This window comes from Gracilinanus agilis, chromosome 4 (genome assembly GCF_016433145.1).
Source record: "Gracilinanus agilis isolate LMUSP501 chromosome 4, AgileGrace, whole genome shotgun sequence".
In the NCBI taxonomy this organism is placed as follows: domain Eukaryota; kingdom Metazoa; phylum Chordata; class Mammalia; order Didelphimorphia; family Didelphidae; genus Gracilinanus; species Gracilinanus agilis.
This window is the reverse complement of record NC_058133.1, coordinates 368924829-368941917: the sequence shown is the minus strand read 5'-3', so window position 1 is coordinate 368941917 and position 17089 is coordinate 368924829. Positions and strand designations below refer to the sequence as shown.

The following is a 17089-nucleotide window of genomic DNA, read 5'->3' as shown; positions in this document are numbered from 1 at the left end:
TTCATCATTTGTACTAATTGGGATCTATCTGTAAATGCAATTCCAGTGAAACACAAGTTTTTGAAGAATAAAAAAAAGTTGGACATCCTACATATTTTTACATAATAAAAACAAGACTATACACATTGAAACAATAACCATCTGTTTATTTAGCAAAATAAACTCGAAGGAAAGCATTTCTTCCCCCATTAGAAACATATCCATCTTATATAATTTTTTGCTTCTCATTTTCTTTGGTATGGAAATCTACCTCTAAGCCACAAATGACTGCTCCAATTACTTCTCTTTTTAGCCAATAGTTTTCTTCTCCTCCCATACAAAGGATTGTTGTTGTTCAGTCAGTCCTATCTGACTCTTCAGACCCCCTTTTGGGGTTTTCTTGGCAAAGATACTGGAGTGGTTTGCTATTTTTTTCCTTCTCCAGGGCAGCAAGGCAAACAGAGGTTAAGTGACTTGCCCAGGGTCACAAAGCTAATAAACATCTGGGACCAGATGTGAATTTGGGATTTTCCTGACTCCAGGCCCAGTGCTCTATCCCTCTTGCTGCCTACAAAGGCTAGCAGGATCAGACTTAAGTCTCAGTCACAATAAAACCTCCTAAGGTGATGATGAATCAGATAGGAGAATTCATTTCAAGCTAACTACACTTGAAAGTTTGGGAAGTCTTTGTCAGACGGCTGTTTTATTTTCATATACATATGAATGTGCAGATCTATACTGTCAAGGATTTTTTTTTCCATTCCCTGGGGGGAAAAATATCAAGTTTTTCATGGTACTTTGTCTCTCTTTTGCAATCTGAAGATGAACCCAAGATGCTTGTTTTTATTTGTATTTGTGTGGGCATTCTTATGTAGGCATAGTACATACACATGTAATATATAGGTATATAAACATGTATGTATATGTGCATGTGTACTTACATATGTGTACACACATACGGACTGTATCCCTTGTGGAATATGACCTCACTGAAGGCAGGGACTATTTAGTTTTTCTTTTTGTTTCCCCAATGCTTAGCCCCATGTACTTAAGAATGAAGTGGGGAGGGAGATAGTGGGAAGACTACTCATTACCCTTAAGGGATTATGTTTCAACAGAGTTTGTGTTTCAAGACTTAGAAACTCTCCAGTAGCCACCAAATAGTATCTCAGATGAACATCAAGTTCATGATACAAAACCAATTTTAAAATCAGTTCCCTCTCTCTTTTTAAAGCCACAGTTAAAAAAAAAGAAAGGATGATAACTGCTTAGTTCTGGACTTCTTGTCTCAGTTAAAAGTAGTCATGGTTTGACTACTATCATTAGCAAAGCAAAATGCTTTTTCCAGATGTTACGGGGCCACCAAGTGATTCTTTGTTCTCTGACAGGAGTTGGGCATGCCCCAAGCTTTGCTTTCTCTCTCTCCACTTCTTGGAAAGATCCTTCTCTTTCTCCTGCTCTCAGATTCCCTGGAAGGCATCTGAGAAGACTAAACTCAGCCCAACTATTAGCCCCCTCTGAGGGGGTTCTGGGTTGTGCTTAGATTCCAGGGACCACGGAAAGGCTGGGCAGTTCCGAGTCGCCTGGTGGCTAGCACTGAGACTGGGAACAGGACGAGTACAACCACAGTAAGATGCAGCTATCCGCCAGGAGGATGGCGTACAGACATCTCTGCCCGTGCAGGCTCTGGGCCCTCTGGAAGTAAGTCAGTTGCATCGCCAGCATGACAAAGAAAATGGCGATGTTCAGGACAAGGAAAAGCCTGGTATAGGAAGCCGATATGGAGGGGGCCCTACTTCGGGCGGTGGTCGCCATCTGGGCCTGCCCCAATTGGCCTCTGAAGGGTGCCCCGATTTTATGTTTCACATAGGGGACATCAGCGAAATCTAAGAGGTCTTTCATTTCTTCCTCCTCGTCTATCGGCAGCTCTTTCTGCGCCAAAATCTGAGCTTTCTGCCGGATCTTTTTCTCGTTGACTTCAATCTGTGCAAAAATGTCCGGGACGGCATCGATGAATTTGTAGCGCCTGCCGCCGGCCCTCCGATTCTTCTTGGCCTTGCCCTGGAGCTGCTGCTTTCTCTGGCGCTGCGAGACGGCAAATATCCTATCGATGGCTTCTTCCGTCTGCCTCTTGTCTGAAAACCTCAGCAGGCGCTCGGCCGTCTTGCGGAAGCCGGCCGAGTTCCGGACCCGGGACAGGATCTGCTTCTCGAGCCGCTGGAAGACCGGCTTAAAATGCTCCAGGTTGTGCTCTACGATGCCGGCATAGTCCTTCACCTCGGCCACGGGGGCACTGTAGACGATCGCGGAGCGATCAAACAGAATCTTCCTGCGATCCGCGATGACTCGCAGGAAGGCCGTTTGCCCAGAGGCCTCCCCAGTCCAAAGGTAGACCGCGTAAGCGTGGTTACCGGTGGCGATAAACACATCCAACTGCTGGGCGTCCCCGTGGACGTTGAAGCTCTGCACGTCCACGGAAGGCCCTATGAAGAGGTAGGCTACCCTGGTGACAGGGCTCCGCAGAGGCGTGGTGACGTTCACGTAGTTGGTCCCGTTGTAGGGGTAGCCCCGGGGGTACGTCACCGAAGCCAGCGTGGCCCTCTCGCTGGAGCCCGTATCGTCCATCCAGTACATTTTGTATGTGCCCCCGCGCTGCTTGATGCAAGCTCCGTGCACGCCGTCCACCACCGTCTCCTCGAAAGGCATGTCCACATTGTGAAAAAAGCTGGCAGCCGCCTCCAGGGGGCTGTCTTCTTCCAGGTGGATCTGGTCCACCAGCAGGAGGAGCTGAGGGTGCAAGAGGATCAGGTTCCGCTGGACGTTCTTCAGCCTGAGCTGGGGGTTGTACGCCCCGACTCCTTCCCCTCGAATAAAAACCACGCCGTCCTTCTCCAGGGCGGCCACCACGCGGCCCTGGCAGTGCGCCGCCAAGTCGTGCTTGTACTTGGACCACTTGGAAGAGCAGTCCTCCGTGACCTGGCCCTCCCAGGGGGAGAAGCAGCTCTTGGAGGCGGCCGGGGAGAACATGAGCGCGTTGTTGAAGAACGTGTACTTGGGCCCGTACAAAGCTTCTGTGATGAAGGGCACGCCATTGGGCGCGAACGTGAACGAGTTTTGGTCGGGGTGCTCATGGCCCGCGTTAAAATTCCTCCAGCCTTTGATCCAGTCTTTGTATTTGTTTCTATGGACAATGTCGTAGATTGCACGGCCACCCAGCTTTCCCGACTTAAAGGAAAGGAAAGGTCTATTGGTCTCAGCAGGCAGGGCGCTTCCATAAGTCACGACCCCCCAGTCCTCAAAGTAATGAAGCGTGGGGGTGCCGTAGTCTGGGGGAGGGATGGAGCCCAAGCTGGCTTCATACCTATAAAGAGAAGTATTGGAATAAAGAATTGGGTCAGTCGGAGTTGATGTGGTCCCTGGGGGAAAATAATATGCAAAAAATAGACAAACTGGGGCAGCGAGGTGGCACGCGGATAGATCTTTCTAGATACATCTTCCTGAGTTCAAATCTGGGTTGCGACATTTCCTAGCTGTGTGATCCCAGGCAAGTCACTTAATGCTGTTTGCCTCAGTTCTTTATTGGTAAAATGAGCTGGAGAAGGAAATGCCAAACCACTCCAGTATCTTTGCCAAAAAAGAAAAAAATGAGGTCATGAATAAAGTCAGAAACTACTGAAAGTCTGAACTTTTATATATACACGAGTGCATGTATATGACCGCACACACATATATATATATATATAAATATACAAAAAAAGAAATAAGTACATAATTATTTGGGGGAAGATTATGCAAACAGTGCCCTGCATTATCCTAAGATACTTGTTTGATTCTGGACTTGCTGTTTTGGGATGTCTGAGTTTCAAGACAATAAGAAGTCAGTCTTGCTATATATCTTGTCGAGTACCCAGGCCACTAGGTATGCAGAATCAATGCAAATTCACAGCGAGCAGCAGAGACTAGTCAAAAATAAACTTTCTCTCAGTTTTCTGTATGTTTCTCATGCCACTGGAGTTCATGTACAGAAAGAAGTGGAGAGAAAACGGCTCATAGTTAATATTGATGTTTCCTTGTAGCCATTTGGGTTAAAAAAAAAAAAACCTTTACCTTCCATCTTGGAATTAATATTTTGTGTTGGTTCCTGGATAGAAGAGTAGTAGGGGCTAGACAATGTGGGTTAAGGGACTTGCCCAGGGTCACAGAGCTAGGAAGTCCTGTAGCCAGTTTTTTAATCGTCTTGATTAGATCCAACAATTTTGGCAGGTAGGAGACATTATCTAGCAATTTCATGTAGGGCCAATAAGTCCCAAGGATTTTCTTAATGCAAATTAACAATGAAAATGTGCATCAGATAGCAGTAGCATTATCCTCTTTATTTTTTTTTTTCATTCATGGCTTGATGTTTTTGTTAAACTGTGATAAAGTAAAAGCATCAAGTCATGAGAGGCTCACTATCCAAATGATGGAAAAGATTTAAAGGGTTAATGATTAATCAATTCTCTGTCCTTTTTTATTCCAAAGTATTGCATGACATTGTACTTGGAAACACATAAAACAGATAGTGATATAGCATTTCCCCTGGAGACTTAAAAGATTATCTTCTGAAATTAAGGCAAATCAATGACGAATGGCCCTTATATCAAAGCAAGGTTGCTGTATACACTTTTTAAATTCTAAAAAACATGGTTAGAAACAAGTTCTTCAGAGTCAGGAGGCTCTCATACTCCATTTGTTGAAACATGTTATCGTATGAAATTTGTGATGTTACAGCAACAAAAGTAGCTCTAGCCCAAAGCTAATTTTTTCTCTTTTGTACCTGTATCCAAAATTGATGTAAATCACATGTGTATGCTTTGCTCTGTGATAATGCAAACTGGGAAAGTGATCTCTCCTGCTAGAAGAGAGAACAGCAACCCTGGAAAGACTTTTAACACCAACATTAGAACTATTCAGAGATATCTCTTAGCTTCAAGCTAGATTCAATTGATTGATTACCAAATTTTTTATTTATTGATTGATTACCAAAGTGTTTATTGATTGATTACCAAAACCATATCTCTTTAAAGACAATTCATCATGTCATACCAGAGAAATTCAGTGTGCAAAGTACACCAGCGCTGCCCTTTGGATGCTGTTCCTGGACCTTCTATGACTCGGTTCTGTCGAATTTGATCTGCCAGCCAGTTGCCACTGCCATTACGCATGACAAATTTATCTAGAAATACCAACTGACTTTCTGGACCATAAAACCAGTTGTAATTTGAGTCTGCAATAGCTACTGTCCTTTGAAAGCCTGGAGGAGTGAGAAGGGAAAGAATGAAAGAACAAATCAAATATTTTGAAAAATGATGTGAAGAAAATAAACATTTCTTGATGCATTATATATTTACTTCCCTGGGAGCCATAATAATCTAAAAAAATTCATGAAATTACTTTTATGAAACCTGTACAAATTCCACTTACCAAAATGCCTATGTGAATATTCTGAAGATATTTTATTTATGTAGAGCCCAAGAACTCATCAATTTTACTGAAAGTTAGGAAATTAAGCGTTCTTAGTTTTTTTTTTTAAACATTTACCAAGTCAATCTATATATCCTTTGGCAAGATGTTAACACTGATTATTATGTTTCTCTTTTCTTTTTTCTAAGGAGAAGATAACTAGCACATGTGAAATTAATAACAATGGATGGAGTTTGAGAAGAAAGCATAATAACTCTCTGGGACCCCAGCCTTTTACTTGTTGGATCTCAAGAGATATGGAAAACAGGAGGGAAGGTTACAGAATCAGAGTTGTTAGACATAAAACAAAGAGGAAAGGAACACAGGACTGGGCATACCTCAGTATTCAGGAGAAAAAGTAGAAAAGATGGAGAACTAATGGCTGCAATTGATGAAGAAGCATAACTAGAAAAAGTTAACGAGACAAAGAACAGAAATAAGACACTAGGAAAGGGAATCATTTCACATATTCCGTAAAAATTTCCCACTCTGTTTTTAGTTTATTATGAGTTAACAATGCAAGATTACTTCTCCCTTTTTCTCTCTAGTAAATGCTTGGCAAAGAAGTAATCAATTTAAATCCTTTATTTCTCCTAGTGTCAAATACAGTGCTCTGCACATAAGTATTTTTAAAAATATTGTCTTGTTCTCTTTCTGATATATATATACTTTCTTGAGAGTCATAGGTGATCATCTATGTGAAGGTAGAATTGAGGACTAATATGACTTATCAAGGTAAGGGATGTGGGTTATTGAATCTAGACTTAAATTATGAGGTTACTTAGAAACCTTAATATTTGTAAAATACTTAGTGTATGCAGAGTACATTATTTTATTGCATCCCACATAATGATTTTTCTTTTTTGATAGCATCATCTGTTGGCTTGCCTTTTGACTTGCTACTGGATTTCATTGACTCTGGAAGAGAGAGACTAAGGCTGATGACTTCGTGCAACTCTGACTCACTTATATACAGTTTATGCATGAATCAAAAGACATCACCAGTGACATCATTTTTGTCTTTGAGGACGAAAAACAACAACCAACCAACCAACCATATGATATCTACTTTCTTGGGAGTCATGTGTGATCACTTAGGTCAGTGATGGGCAAACTACAGCCCAGATGTAGCCCCCTGAAATGTTTTATTCCTAATCTGACAAATACAACAAGTAGGATACAATACAATGAAACTTCGAAAGTTGCCTTAGAAACAGACTGACAGATGAGCATTTCCTTTCCTTTGGCCCCCTCTTTAAAAAGTTTGCCCATCACTGACCTAGATGAAGAACTGGTCACTAATGTGGCTGGTCATGGTAAGGGATGTGGTTGTTAGATCTGGACTTTAATTTTATGCTATTTAGAGATTTTAAAGATTTCTTTGAAAAAAAAAACAACAAAGAATTATATGAAGTAGTATACAATGTGGGAAAGTGGAAAAAAATGATAGAATTGGAGTCAGATGACTTGGATTCAAATCCCAGCTCTGCTCTTTTCTGTGTGACTAAAGAAAAAGATATTTTCTCCACAATCTGCTCCTTAAATTCCTCTTCTGTAAAATAAGAGGACTAGACTATATGACTTCAATGTTCCTTTCACCTCACATCTATGATCCTAATGAATAAATACTCAAAAAAGAAAAAGAAGTCTCACTTCCTGCTCTGGCCACTCTAGAGTATATTCTGGATAATCAGTCTAACTAGGAATTCTTTCCTCCAGAGGCTGTGCAATGTAAGCTCCTCTAGAAAAATGAAAGCTTGAAAACAAGGACTATGTCTCACATAAGAGATACAACAAATGCTTGAATTGAATTGGATTTGATAGAGTACTGGCCTTAGAGTCGATGAAAAGTAGATTTAAATTCTGCTCTGGATACTTATTATCTTTGTAAACTTTCCAATATGTGGCTTCATTTCTAGGTGCTTCACTTTCCTCATCTGCAAAATGGGAGTAATAGTACCTACCACACACTCTTGCTGTGAGGCTTGAATGACATAATATATTGAAAAATTCCTGGAAAACTTTATAACCATGTAAACATCAGTTGTTACAGTCCTGCCACTAAAATTGACCAAAAGAAGTGATTTTGACACAGAATTTCTTCTGTCTTTTGCCAGCACATCCTGCACTCACTCAGTAGTTTTATATTGTCACTGAACGGTTCTAGTCTCCTAAATGATGACAAGAATTATATCTCTCAAAGATGTAATCTTAAACTGTCTCCATATGCAAATTAACTAGATAGCAATCAGAACCTAGAAGGAATATGCTCACTTGCAGGTGTTCTTTTGCTTTATGCCCTGCATACCTATGGATCCAATTCTAAATGTAGATGGAATCTTTTTTTTTTTAATTATAAACCTAGCCACTTTTTAAGAGATTGGAAGAATGAAAAAGTAGGATAGATTAAAGGTTATATATGTGTGTAAGAAAATGAACCCATGATGAGTATAAGTACTTGTCTCATATGAATTATTTTGGGTATATAATACAAAGATGGTATACACAAAGAGAAGAAATGTTTTTGGTTAGATTTCTTATTTTTTAACTTGCCTTTTAATCTTTTTTTAACCTGTGCTTTGAAAATTCATACCATTATTGTAATTTTGTACTTGTCATAAACCTATACACCTATGTTCAGGTATAATACCCTATTGCTTAGGTATAAAATATATTTATTCTCAAATATATCACTTTTGCTTAAGGAGATAAATATCTGGGATGAGTATATGCCCATAATCCACGAGCTTCTTCCTTCCCTAGCATATGTAAGTAAAGAATATATTTTTTTAATGGAGAAAAAAATTGAATTCATTAGTGAACATTTGTTACCATTCTCAATTTGCCTTCCCTGTGAAACTCACCTGGAAGGACTGTTCTGTACATAAATGCGAAGTGTTGCTTTAGCCAAGGGTGACTGAAGTGATTGATATCAAAATGTCTCTGTACCAAGAACATGTACTGAAAAAGAGACCTGGTGGTGTAGCTGCCATAGGCGACTCCTTCATAGAGGGAGCCATCTGTGACTTCTCTAAGTAAGACCATAGATTTCTCCATGATGGCTAAAACTTGTTTGGTCCACAAATAGGCTTCCTGAAGATAACCTAAACAAGAAAAATACATGGCAATGATAATTAATTGGCAAAGAACATCTACCATAACAACCCATATTCTACATTAAGTGGGGGAAAAGATAATTGCTTCTGCCAAATGAATTAAATGGACTAATGCATGTTATTTGCATCTTATAAATTTCTCATCCCAACTGAGACAGGAAACAAGGGTTTAAGGTACTATTATATCCCAGATACTTTGCTTAGTAATAGCGACCCAAAGCAAGGTTCTATACACTAATATACCAGTACTATAAATACTCCGCATTGTTTTTTGAGGTTCTGATGATTTATGGATTTTATAATTGATAACATCAAATATTTATAAATAACGAAGTTTCAGGATATTGAAATTTCCTTGAAGATTCCCATGATTCTATAAATAACAAGCAGAGACTGAACAACCACTCGTTAGGCACGGTATAGTGAAGATTCCTTTTGTGCATTAGATTAGTTGACTATTGGTCCCTTCTAACTCGAAGAATCTGTGATTCAGTTTGGAGGCTTCTATCACAATCCCTCGCAATCTGTCTGTACCTTAAGTGATAGCCAACATGAGCTGCTGTGGCTGAAATATGCTCAGTGACTGGTGACCCAACCTGGTGATAAATTTCTCTGTACTTCATTTGGTCCTTTAACTGTAAATACACAGTTATTTGTCAGGCCCATATCTGAAGACTTCCCAGCTTGGCAGAAGTCGGACCTTGTACTTTAGTAGTATATAGCTCTCAAGAAACAGGGCTCACAGCTAGGAAGTACAGTGGAGAGAGCACTAGGCCCAAAGTCGGGAGGACTTGGGTTCAAATTGAGCCTCAGACACCTCCTAGTTGTGCGATCCTGGGCAAGTCAACCCCAATTGCCTAGCCCTTACGGCTCTTCTGCCTTTGATTCTAAGACAGAAGGTAAAGATTTAAAAAAAGAAACAAAAAGAAAATAGGATCACCTCTGAATCTTAATGTGACATACCATAAAGACTTTTAACTGAGAATACGAGTATTTCCACCAATAATATATGGTCATGTGTATTATGTAGACATATTTATTAGAAAATAGTTATAGTGGGCAGCTGGGTAGCTCAGTAGATTGAGAGCCAGGCCTAGGGACGGGAGATCCTAGGTTCAAATATGGCTTCCTAGCTGTGTGACCCTGGGCAAGTCACTTAACCCCCATTGCCCAGCCCTTACCACTCTTCTGCCTTAGAACCAAAACATAGTACTGATTCTATGGTGGAAGGTGAGGGTTTTTAAAAAAAAAGGAAAAAAGCTATATATTGAGCAATTATCACATTAAATTAGTATTAGCAACTAAAAATATGCATCCATTTTTTTTAAACCACAGCATACAAGAGTAATCTTATTGTTTTATAAGCTTAATGGCATTGCCAATGGAAATGGAGAGAGATACTGTGTGAGCAACATAATACCAACAAGGATCTGTACAAGAGAAACACTGTTACGGAATGTCATCAGAGTGCTATATAACTGAAAAAAGAGAAGTCTGTCATATAATGAGAGTAGGGGAAGTGATAGACAAATAGTATGCTCCACAGGTATCCAAGCAATGCCAAGGGATCAATAAGATACCTGCTAGGATATTGTGAATGCTCTCTTGTGGAAGACTTACAGGACATGGAAAAGAATCCCCTAAGATGAGGAAGCATGGAGAAGTTACATTCTTCCCCATCAAAGAGAGCGCTTACCATCAAAGAAACCATAGATTTATAGACTAAGGTAGAAAGACATCAAAATATCAAAGGAGGGACTTCATTATGATAATATAGAACCTAAATTTGGATTCTTAAAATGGGATTCTACCTGTCTTTTATATGAGCCTTCTGAAATCTTCTCTTCTTAAAGTTAGATGTAGTCAGACTATCACTCTTTCACAAACTTTGAAATGAAGTAATCCCTTTCCTTTCAAGGTTTAAGTAGATTAATAGCAGATCAGTTGATTTCTGCTTATTGGCCAGAATCAGATCTACGACAGCCATTCCCCCTTGCTGCTTTTTTCCTAGTTGGTGTAGCAATGAAATTACCATTAAAGGCAAGTTCAGAATTTATCTGTTGTACTACTTTTGATCTAGAGAAAGCTAGAGTTTGGTTAACTTGAGTTTCTCATCCCTACAATATCATGTCTCTGGGAGAGGTTGTGATTTGTATACCAGCTACTTTTATCTATTTCCTCATTTCTGGGTGATTTGTCATATATTATCATTACAATATCAAATGAAAAATGTCTTACTCTTTGGTTTTTTTTTCCCCCGCTAGGCTCCACACAGGCAACCACTTTTCTAATAAAAATGTTCATGAACATATTTTGATTTCCAAGATTATAATTAATTACCTTAGCTAGGTGAAATTTAGAATATAAGCTTCTGGAGAGTAGGGTTTATTTCATTTGTTCACAGCGTCTAGCAGTGTCTGGCACAGAAAATATGTTTACTTAATGAATGTCTGACTAATTGGGAGGCACCTTATCCCTTGACGAGATTAGGTGGACACTTCAATCTTCCTGATGGAGATTTAGGACATATCCTATTTCTGAGAAGTGAGGAGGCCCTACTCACAGAAGCAACATTTCTGTACTCCATAATTTAGACTGAGCCACTTCTAAATGCACTAATCTCTTCTAATCCACATTTATTTTCAATGGCTTGGTTTTTACGTTGATTTTTTTGGGAGGGGGCAATAATTTCTAACTGTCCTCAGTTTCTCCTATTATAATATATGCCATATTCAGGAACTATAGTGCTATAGTTAATACATTAGTATGTTGTATGTCTTCTGCCTTGAAGAAGCTAATAATTTAGTGGGGAAGAAAGAAAAAGCACTTATAAAAAAAGTCCAAAAGAGCTATGTTTGATAAGTCTCCATTTGAACATATAGAGCAATATGAACATTATATACTGACGGCAGTCCAGCAGCTTATAATCTAGATTTTATAAGCATTACTCCAACAAAACACCTGATGACACTTTTTTTTAATTTAAAAGCCATTTTAAAAAATCAAATATACCCTCACCATATTATTGATGAGAAAAATGATGGTCAAAGAAGCGAAGTAATAGCTAACGTTGCACAGTTTCTCAGTGCCAGAATGAGGAGTAATAATAATGCAAATAGCTAGTATTGGAACAATGCTTACTATGTGTCAGGCACTGTGCTGAGCACTTTACAATTATTATCTCATTCTCACAGTAACCTTTGGAGGGAGGTACTATTATTATGAGGTAAATAGGAGTTAAGGGGCTTGTCTAGGGCTACATGGCTGGTAAGTATCTGAGGCTGAATTTGAACTTGGGTCTTCCTGACACCACTGGCCCACCCAGCTGCATCCCCTAACCTAGCATTCCATTCCGGTGGTCCTTCTGCCATATCATGCTGTTCTCTTACACTGGGCTTTGAGATTCACTATGTTTGTCAAGGAAGAGGAAAGGAAAGAGCAGCTCTTCCTTCCTGATTATATTTTCCTGAGATGAATGTTAAAATTTATTTCCCTTTCCAGGGCAAATAGTGAAGATAAAAGATAGAAAGGGAAGCAAGACTGAGATAAAATCCTCCAAGTAATATTCATGGGGATATCCATGATCTGAAATGCTGACTCTTTTTCTAGTATCCAAGTATTCTTTAAATATCTTAGCACTTTCATATGATTATGACCATCATTTTAAACATATTTTTCTAAAAAGAACCATTTACAGAACTCTATCATGGATCTCAGGGTGGAGTGCACATCCTGCTTCAGATACAGACTAGCTGAATGACTGGGCAAGCCTCTTAACCACTCTGGGCCTGCGTTTCCTCATTGTAAAAATAGGTAGGACACAGTGATCTCTGCGGCCCCTTCCCATTGTCAATCTACAATCCGATGACTTTGCCGTTGAATCAGTGAGTCTTCCCCAGGACAAAGGGGAATGAAAGATGGACAACCATGCTGAAAGCTCAGGTGGCACAAAGGAAAAATGAAGTGGTATGTTGATAATTCTCCAGTGAGCCTGAATAGTCTGCACAGCCAATCCAAATCGCTTTCAGAGGAACTCTTTAACCCCAGGCAGCTGTCTGTACCACCAGAATTTGCTGGATAATGGCCAACTCTTCACTTTACGCTTTGTTCTGAGTATATAGCCTAGGGAAATCACAATAATACTATATTCAACAGATTAAAGTTAGTCTAATTAACAACAACAAAAAAAGGAAAAGTACAACTCTGAATTAGCTCATACATGCCCCTCGATGACCTCGGGTCATGAGCTTGGTTGGGATCTGAGCATCATCGTGTAGCCTAAAAAATGGCAGGTGGTCACGATGGCGCCGGTCATTATCTATCTTCTCCCTTATTTGCATTCACCACACACCTTGATTCATCAGAACCAGGCTTCCGGTCAGCAGGGCCATACAGTTGGTAGGCTGGTGGTTGTGCAGGTACTGAAATCCCCATCCTCGGCGGTAGGACGTCTCGTACATATACCCTGAGGCGTTGGCAATCACTTCCAGAAACTTCTCCTGTTGAGTCTTGCTCAAGTAGTTGAACAGGAAGTCGTAGGCAGTGGCAAAACCAACCAGAGAGTGTGCCAGGGGCACCTCATCCCAAGGAGCATCTTTCACTAGCCTGCAAAAGAAAAAGCAGCCTTATTGAAAATGGCCCAATTCTCACAACCTGTCAACATGCTTTTGGGGTGTAAAATTCACGGATATAAACCAGTACTTTTTAAAGGGTTCTTCTCTGTAAAAATATGTTGAATGTGAATATCTAATGTGATTACAGTTTATTTTTGCCCTTGGACTTCTGGAAATGAGACCTCAAACACTTGTTTCTTAATGAGAGACAGAAGAATGAGTTTCTTGTGTGTGTGTGTGTGTGTGTGTGTGTGTGTGTGTGTGTGTGTGTGTGAGAGAGAGTGAGAGAGAGAGAGAGAGAGAGAGAGAGAGAGAGAGAGAGAGGAAGAGAAAGAAAAGAACAGAACATAGAAATGCTATTCAGAATTCCTTCTATGTGCCTTCCACGGGCCTTCATTCTTCCTCTTTGAGGGTTGCCTTTTAGAAATGAAAGATTGTTATGTTAACACAGATGGTTTCTTTGTAGATCATCTTATGTGAGTGACAAACCTAAATGCGATTTAATCATTTAATCTTCATAAGTATTTATGTGCCAGGTACATAAGAAGATAATAATAATAATAATAATTGTTACAAATAATATTGATATAGAAGGGTATAATTAAAGATATTAGGGCTTTATTAACAGCCATATTGGTAATTAAGAAGGCCACATGCCTGCTAAGATCCAATGCAAAATGCCTGCCATACCTTCATTCTCTCTGCTTCGTAAGAAAGAGAGCGTCTCAATCAAGTTCTGAGGCTTATACCTTTGTCTACATAACCACACTTCCTGCCCACCTGTATTACACAAGAGGAATCATGGGAAATGTTGTTTTGAAGTCCTCTAAACATCCACAGGAAGTTTATACCTGGGACCTCAATATTACCCCAAATTTCCAATATCACATAATATATACTAAGAGTGAGGAAATATAATGACAAAAATGGAACAGTCCCTGTCTTCAAAGGGCTTATATTTTATTGGAGAGGATGACAATATGCACATATAAAATTAATATAACATATATAAAATCATTCTTGCAAAGAGGGCATTAGAAAATGGGGGAATCATAACAGGCTCCCTCAACTTGAAATTTGAAGGAACTGAAGTATGCTAAGAGGCACAGGTAAGGAAGAATATTATCCACATAGGGCCAGACAAGCTGTGCAAATGCATGGAGATGAGATAGAGAATGTCACATGTGAGAAACAGTAATGTCTTACCACCTGCATAGCCAGAATGAGACATAGTCAATGTGGGGATTTTTTATGGAGGTTTCCATCACCCCCAACCCCTGCAGTTGAGGTTGGGGTGGGGATGAGAGTAAGGATTCTGTATGAAGGGAAAATGAGATAGGGCTGCCAAAAGAAAAAAAAAGGAGAAAGAGAAAAGAAAGAAAAGAGGATCATTGAAAAGTGTTTTTGAAATGAAAAGGGAACAGAAGGAAGGCCAGAAGGAAATAATAAGTAGACAGCTTTGAAAGTTACACGTTGAATTTATCATGTACTTAGAAAAAAAGCAAGCTGTATTTCATACAGAGAAATTCAAACACAATCCTCTCTGTATATGGAAGAATACATTCCACTATGTATATGAAAATTCTCATTTTGATTGGTGTTTTTTAAGTTCAGATTTTTTTTAAATGGGGAAGGGGACAGAATTTTCCTTTATTTTATGCCTTCTGGGTCTTAGCTTCTTTCTAGTCATTAGACTCTCTGGACCTCCACAGATTTCACTATATTAATTGTCAATATACACTAAATATCCTCAAAAGCTTTTCCAGGGGGCAGCTGGGTAGCTCAGTGGATTGAGAGCTAGGCCTAGAGACAGGAGGTCCTAGGTTCAAATCCGGCCTCAGACACTTCCCAGCTGTGTGACCCTGGGCAAGATACCTGACCCCCATTGCCTACCCTTACCACTCTTCTGCCTTGGAGCCAATACACAGTATTGATTCCAAGACTAAAGGTAAGGGTTTAAAAAAAAGCCTTTCCATTCATCCTGCATCTGAACATTCTTTTTTGTGCTGTTAGGATGTGAACTCTATGAGAGGAGGTTTTATCTGTATCCCCAGTACTTACCACAGAGTAGGAATTTAAATGTTTTTTTCATTCATTCAAGCAGTCCAATTTGGTCAAAATACAGATATATGGAGAGCAATCTCCAATAAGCCCAAGAGTTTCAAGACTCTAAACTACTATTCTTTGAATAATATTTTATTTCCCCCCCAATTACATGTAAAAGTGATTTTTAACATTTAAAAATTTCTTTTGAGTTTCAAATTCTCTCCTTCCATTTTCTTCCCCCTTCCTAGGATGGCAAGCAATCTGATATAGATTTTATATGTGTAATCATGTAAAATGTTTTTTTCCATAGTAGTCATTTTATGGGAGAGATCTCAAACAAAAAAAAATTAAAAAGTAAGTAAAATATAGGTGTTTTGGTCTGCATTCAGATTCTTTTATGACCTACCAAGTACCATGGTCAGTATAACTGGTTCAGTTTTTTCAGTTTCTAAGAAATGCATTTAACTTGGTCCCTTTATCCTTTCCTTTTTTCCTCCCACAAAGCATTTGAGGGATGCCCATATATACACAGCATCCTATGAGGAACTGCACAGGATCACAAAGACACAAACACAAACATGTGAGATTCTCATCACTATGTGATGCTTGGAGTACCTAGAACCAAGAACCTGAACTCTAGAATTCTCTATACCTATAAATATATAAATTAAAATCCTTACCTTCCATCTTAAAATCAATAATGTATATTGGCTCTTAGACAGAAGTGTGGTACAGGCTGGGCAATGGGACTTGCCCAGGGACAGGTAGCTAAGAAATGTCTGAGGCCAAATTTGAACCCAGGACCGCCTGTTTCTAGGTCTGGCTCTCATTCCATTGAGCCACCTATCTGCCCCATTTCAAGTAAAAAGCAATAATTTTGTTTCTACCTCATTTATAGTGCCACAGAATTTAGGACTGGAAGATTCTTAAAAATTATATTATTTAGCCCCCATATATTACAGATGAGGGAATTTAAGCCAAGTAGGTTGTCTTTCCTATGGTCATATCTGTATGGCAATACGGTGGAAAAGGTGTCAAATATGGAATTAGAGCACCTGGATTTAAAGCTTATATCTGCTTTGTCATCTCTGGCAAATCACTTAAGCTCCCTGGGTCTCAGTTTCCCTATTTTTAAAATGTTGGACTAGAAGACATTTGAAATATCTTCTTGCTCTAACTCTATGACTAGAAGACATATGAAATCTCTTCTTGCTCTAAATCTAAATCTAAAACTATGACCCCAAGTTGTAGGGTTAAAATTTGAACCAACGCCTTCTCATTTTAAGGTCTTTGTGAGTTGAAGGTAGAAGCTGTAGGCTACATGTCTACCCACCTTACAAAATGCTTTAAAAGAATGAATTTAAGAGCAAGTAGGTGGCTCAGGGGATAAAGAGTCAGGCCTAGAGACAGGAGATCCTGGGCTTAAATATGGCCTCATATACATCTTAGCTGTGTGACCCTAGGCAAGTCACTTGACCCTCACTGCCTAGCCCTTAGTGCTCACCTCCTGCCTTGGAACCAGTAATGAGTCAGAGTTTGAAAAAAAAAAAAAGGAATGAAGTTAAAGTGAAAGATAAAATAGAAGGCACTGTAGGTACAGTAAAAGAATCAGCTTCCTTCAGATAATATTAGGAAAAGTTAATATGGCAGATAAGGTTATTCAAGTTCTGAAATTTAAGGTTGAATAGTGGTTGTTTCTATGACCATATGAGAGTTGTACAGACAGGTCAAACATGGGGCATAATGGCAATTTCTTGAGTGATTAAAATGTAATTGAGAAATGTTTAACTAGATAAAATGCAACAGAATTTTGATAATATTAACATGTAGTTT

The 17089-nt window shown here is 39.3% G+C and overlaps 1 protein-coding gene across 2 annotated transcripts in view; it reads right to left on the bottom strand.

The window, feature by feature from the left end:
• Positions 1-405: 405 nt before the first annotated feature.
• DSE (dermatan sulfate epimerase) overlaps positions 406-17089 on the bottom strand; it is a 52443-nt gene continuing 35759 nt past the window's right edge. The window contains exons 2-5 of one of the 2 annotated variants that reach the window (XM_044676798.1): positions 12949-13202; positions 8346-8585; positions 5065-5272; positions 406-3340 (exon numbers count right to left, since the gene is read on the bottom strand). In XM_044676798.1, coding sequence (XP_044532733.1) covers positions 1570-3340; positions 5065-5272; positions 8346-8585; positions 12949-13202 — 2473 coding nt within the window. In that variant the 3' untranslated portion in view covers positions 406-1569. Of the gene's footprint in view, positions 3341-5064; positions 5273-8345; positions 8586-12948; positions 13203-17089 lie in introns of those variants that run through there. The other variant, XM_044676799.1, reaches the window with a different exon arrangement.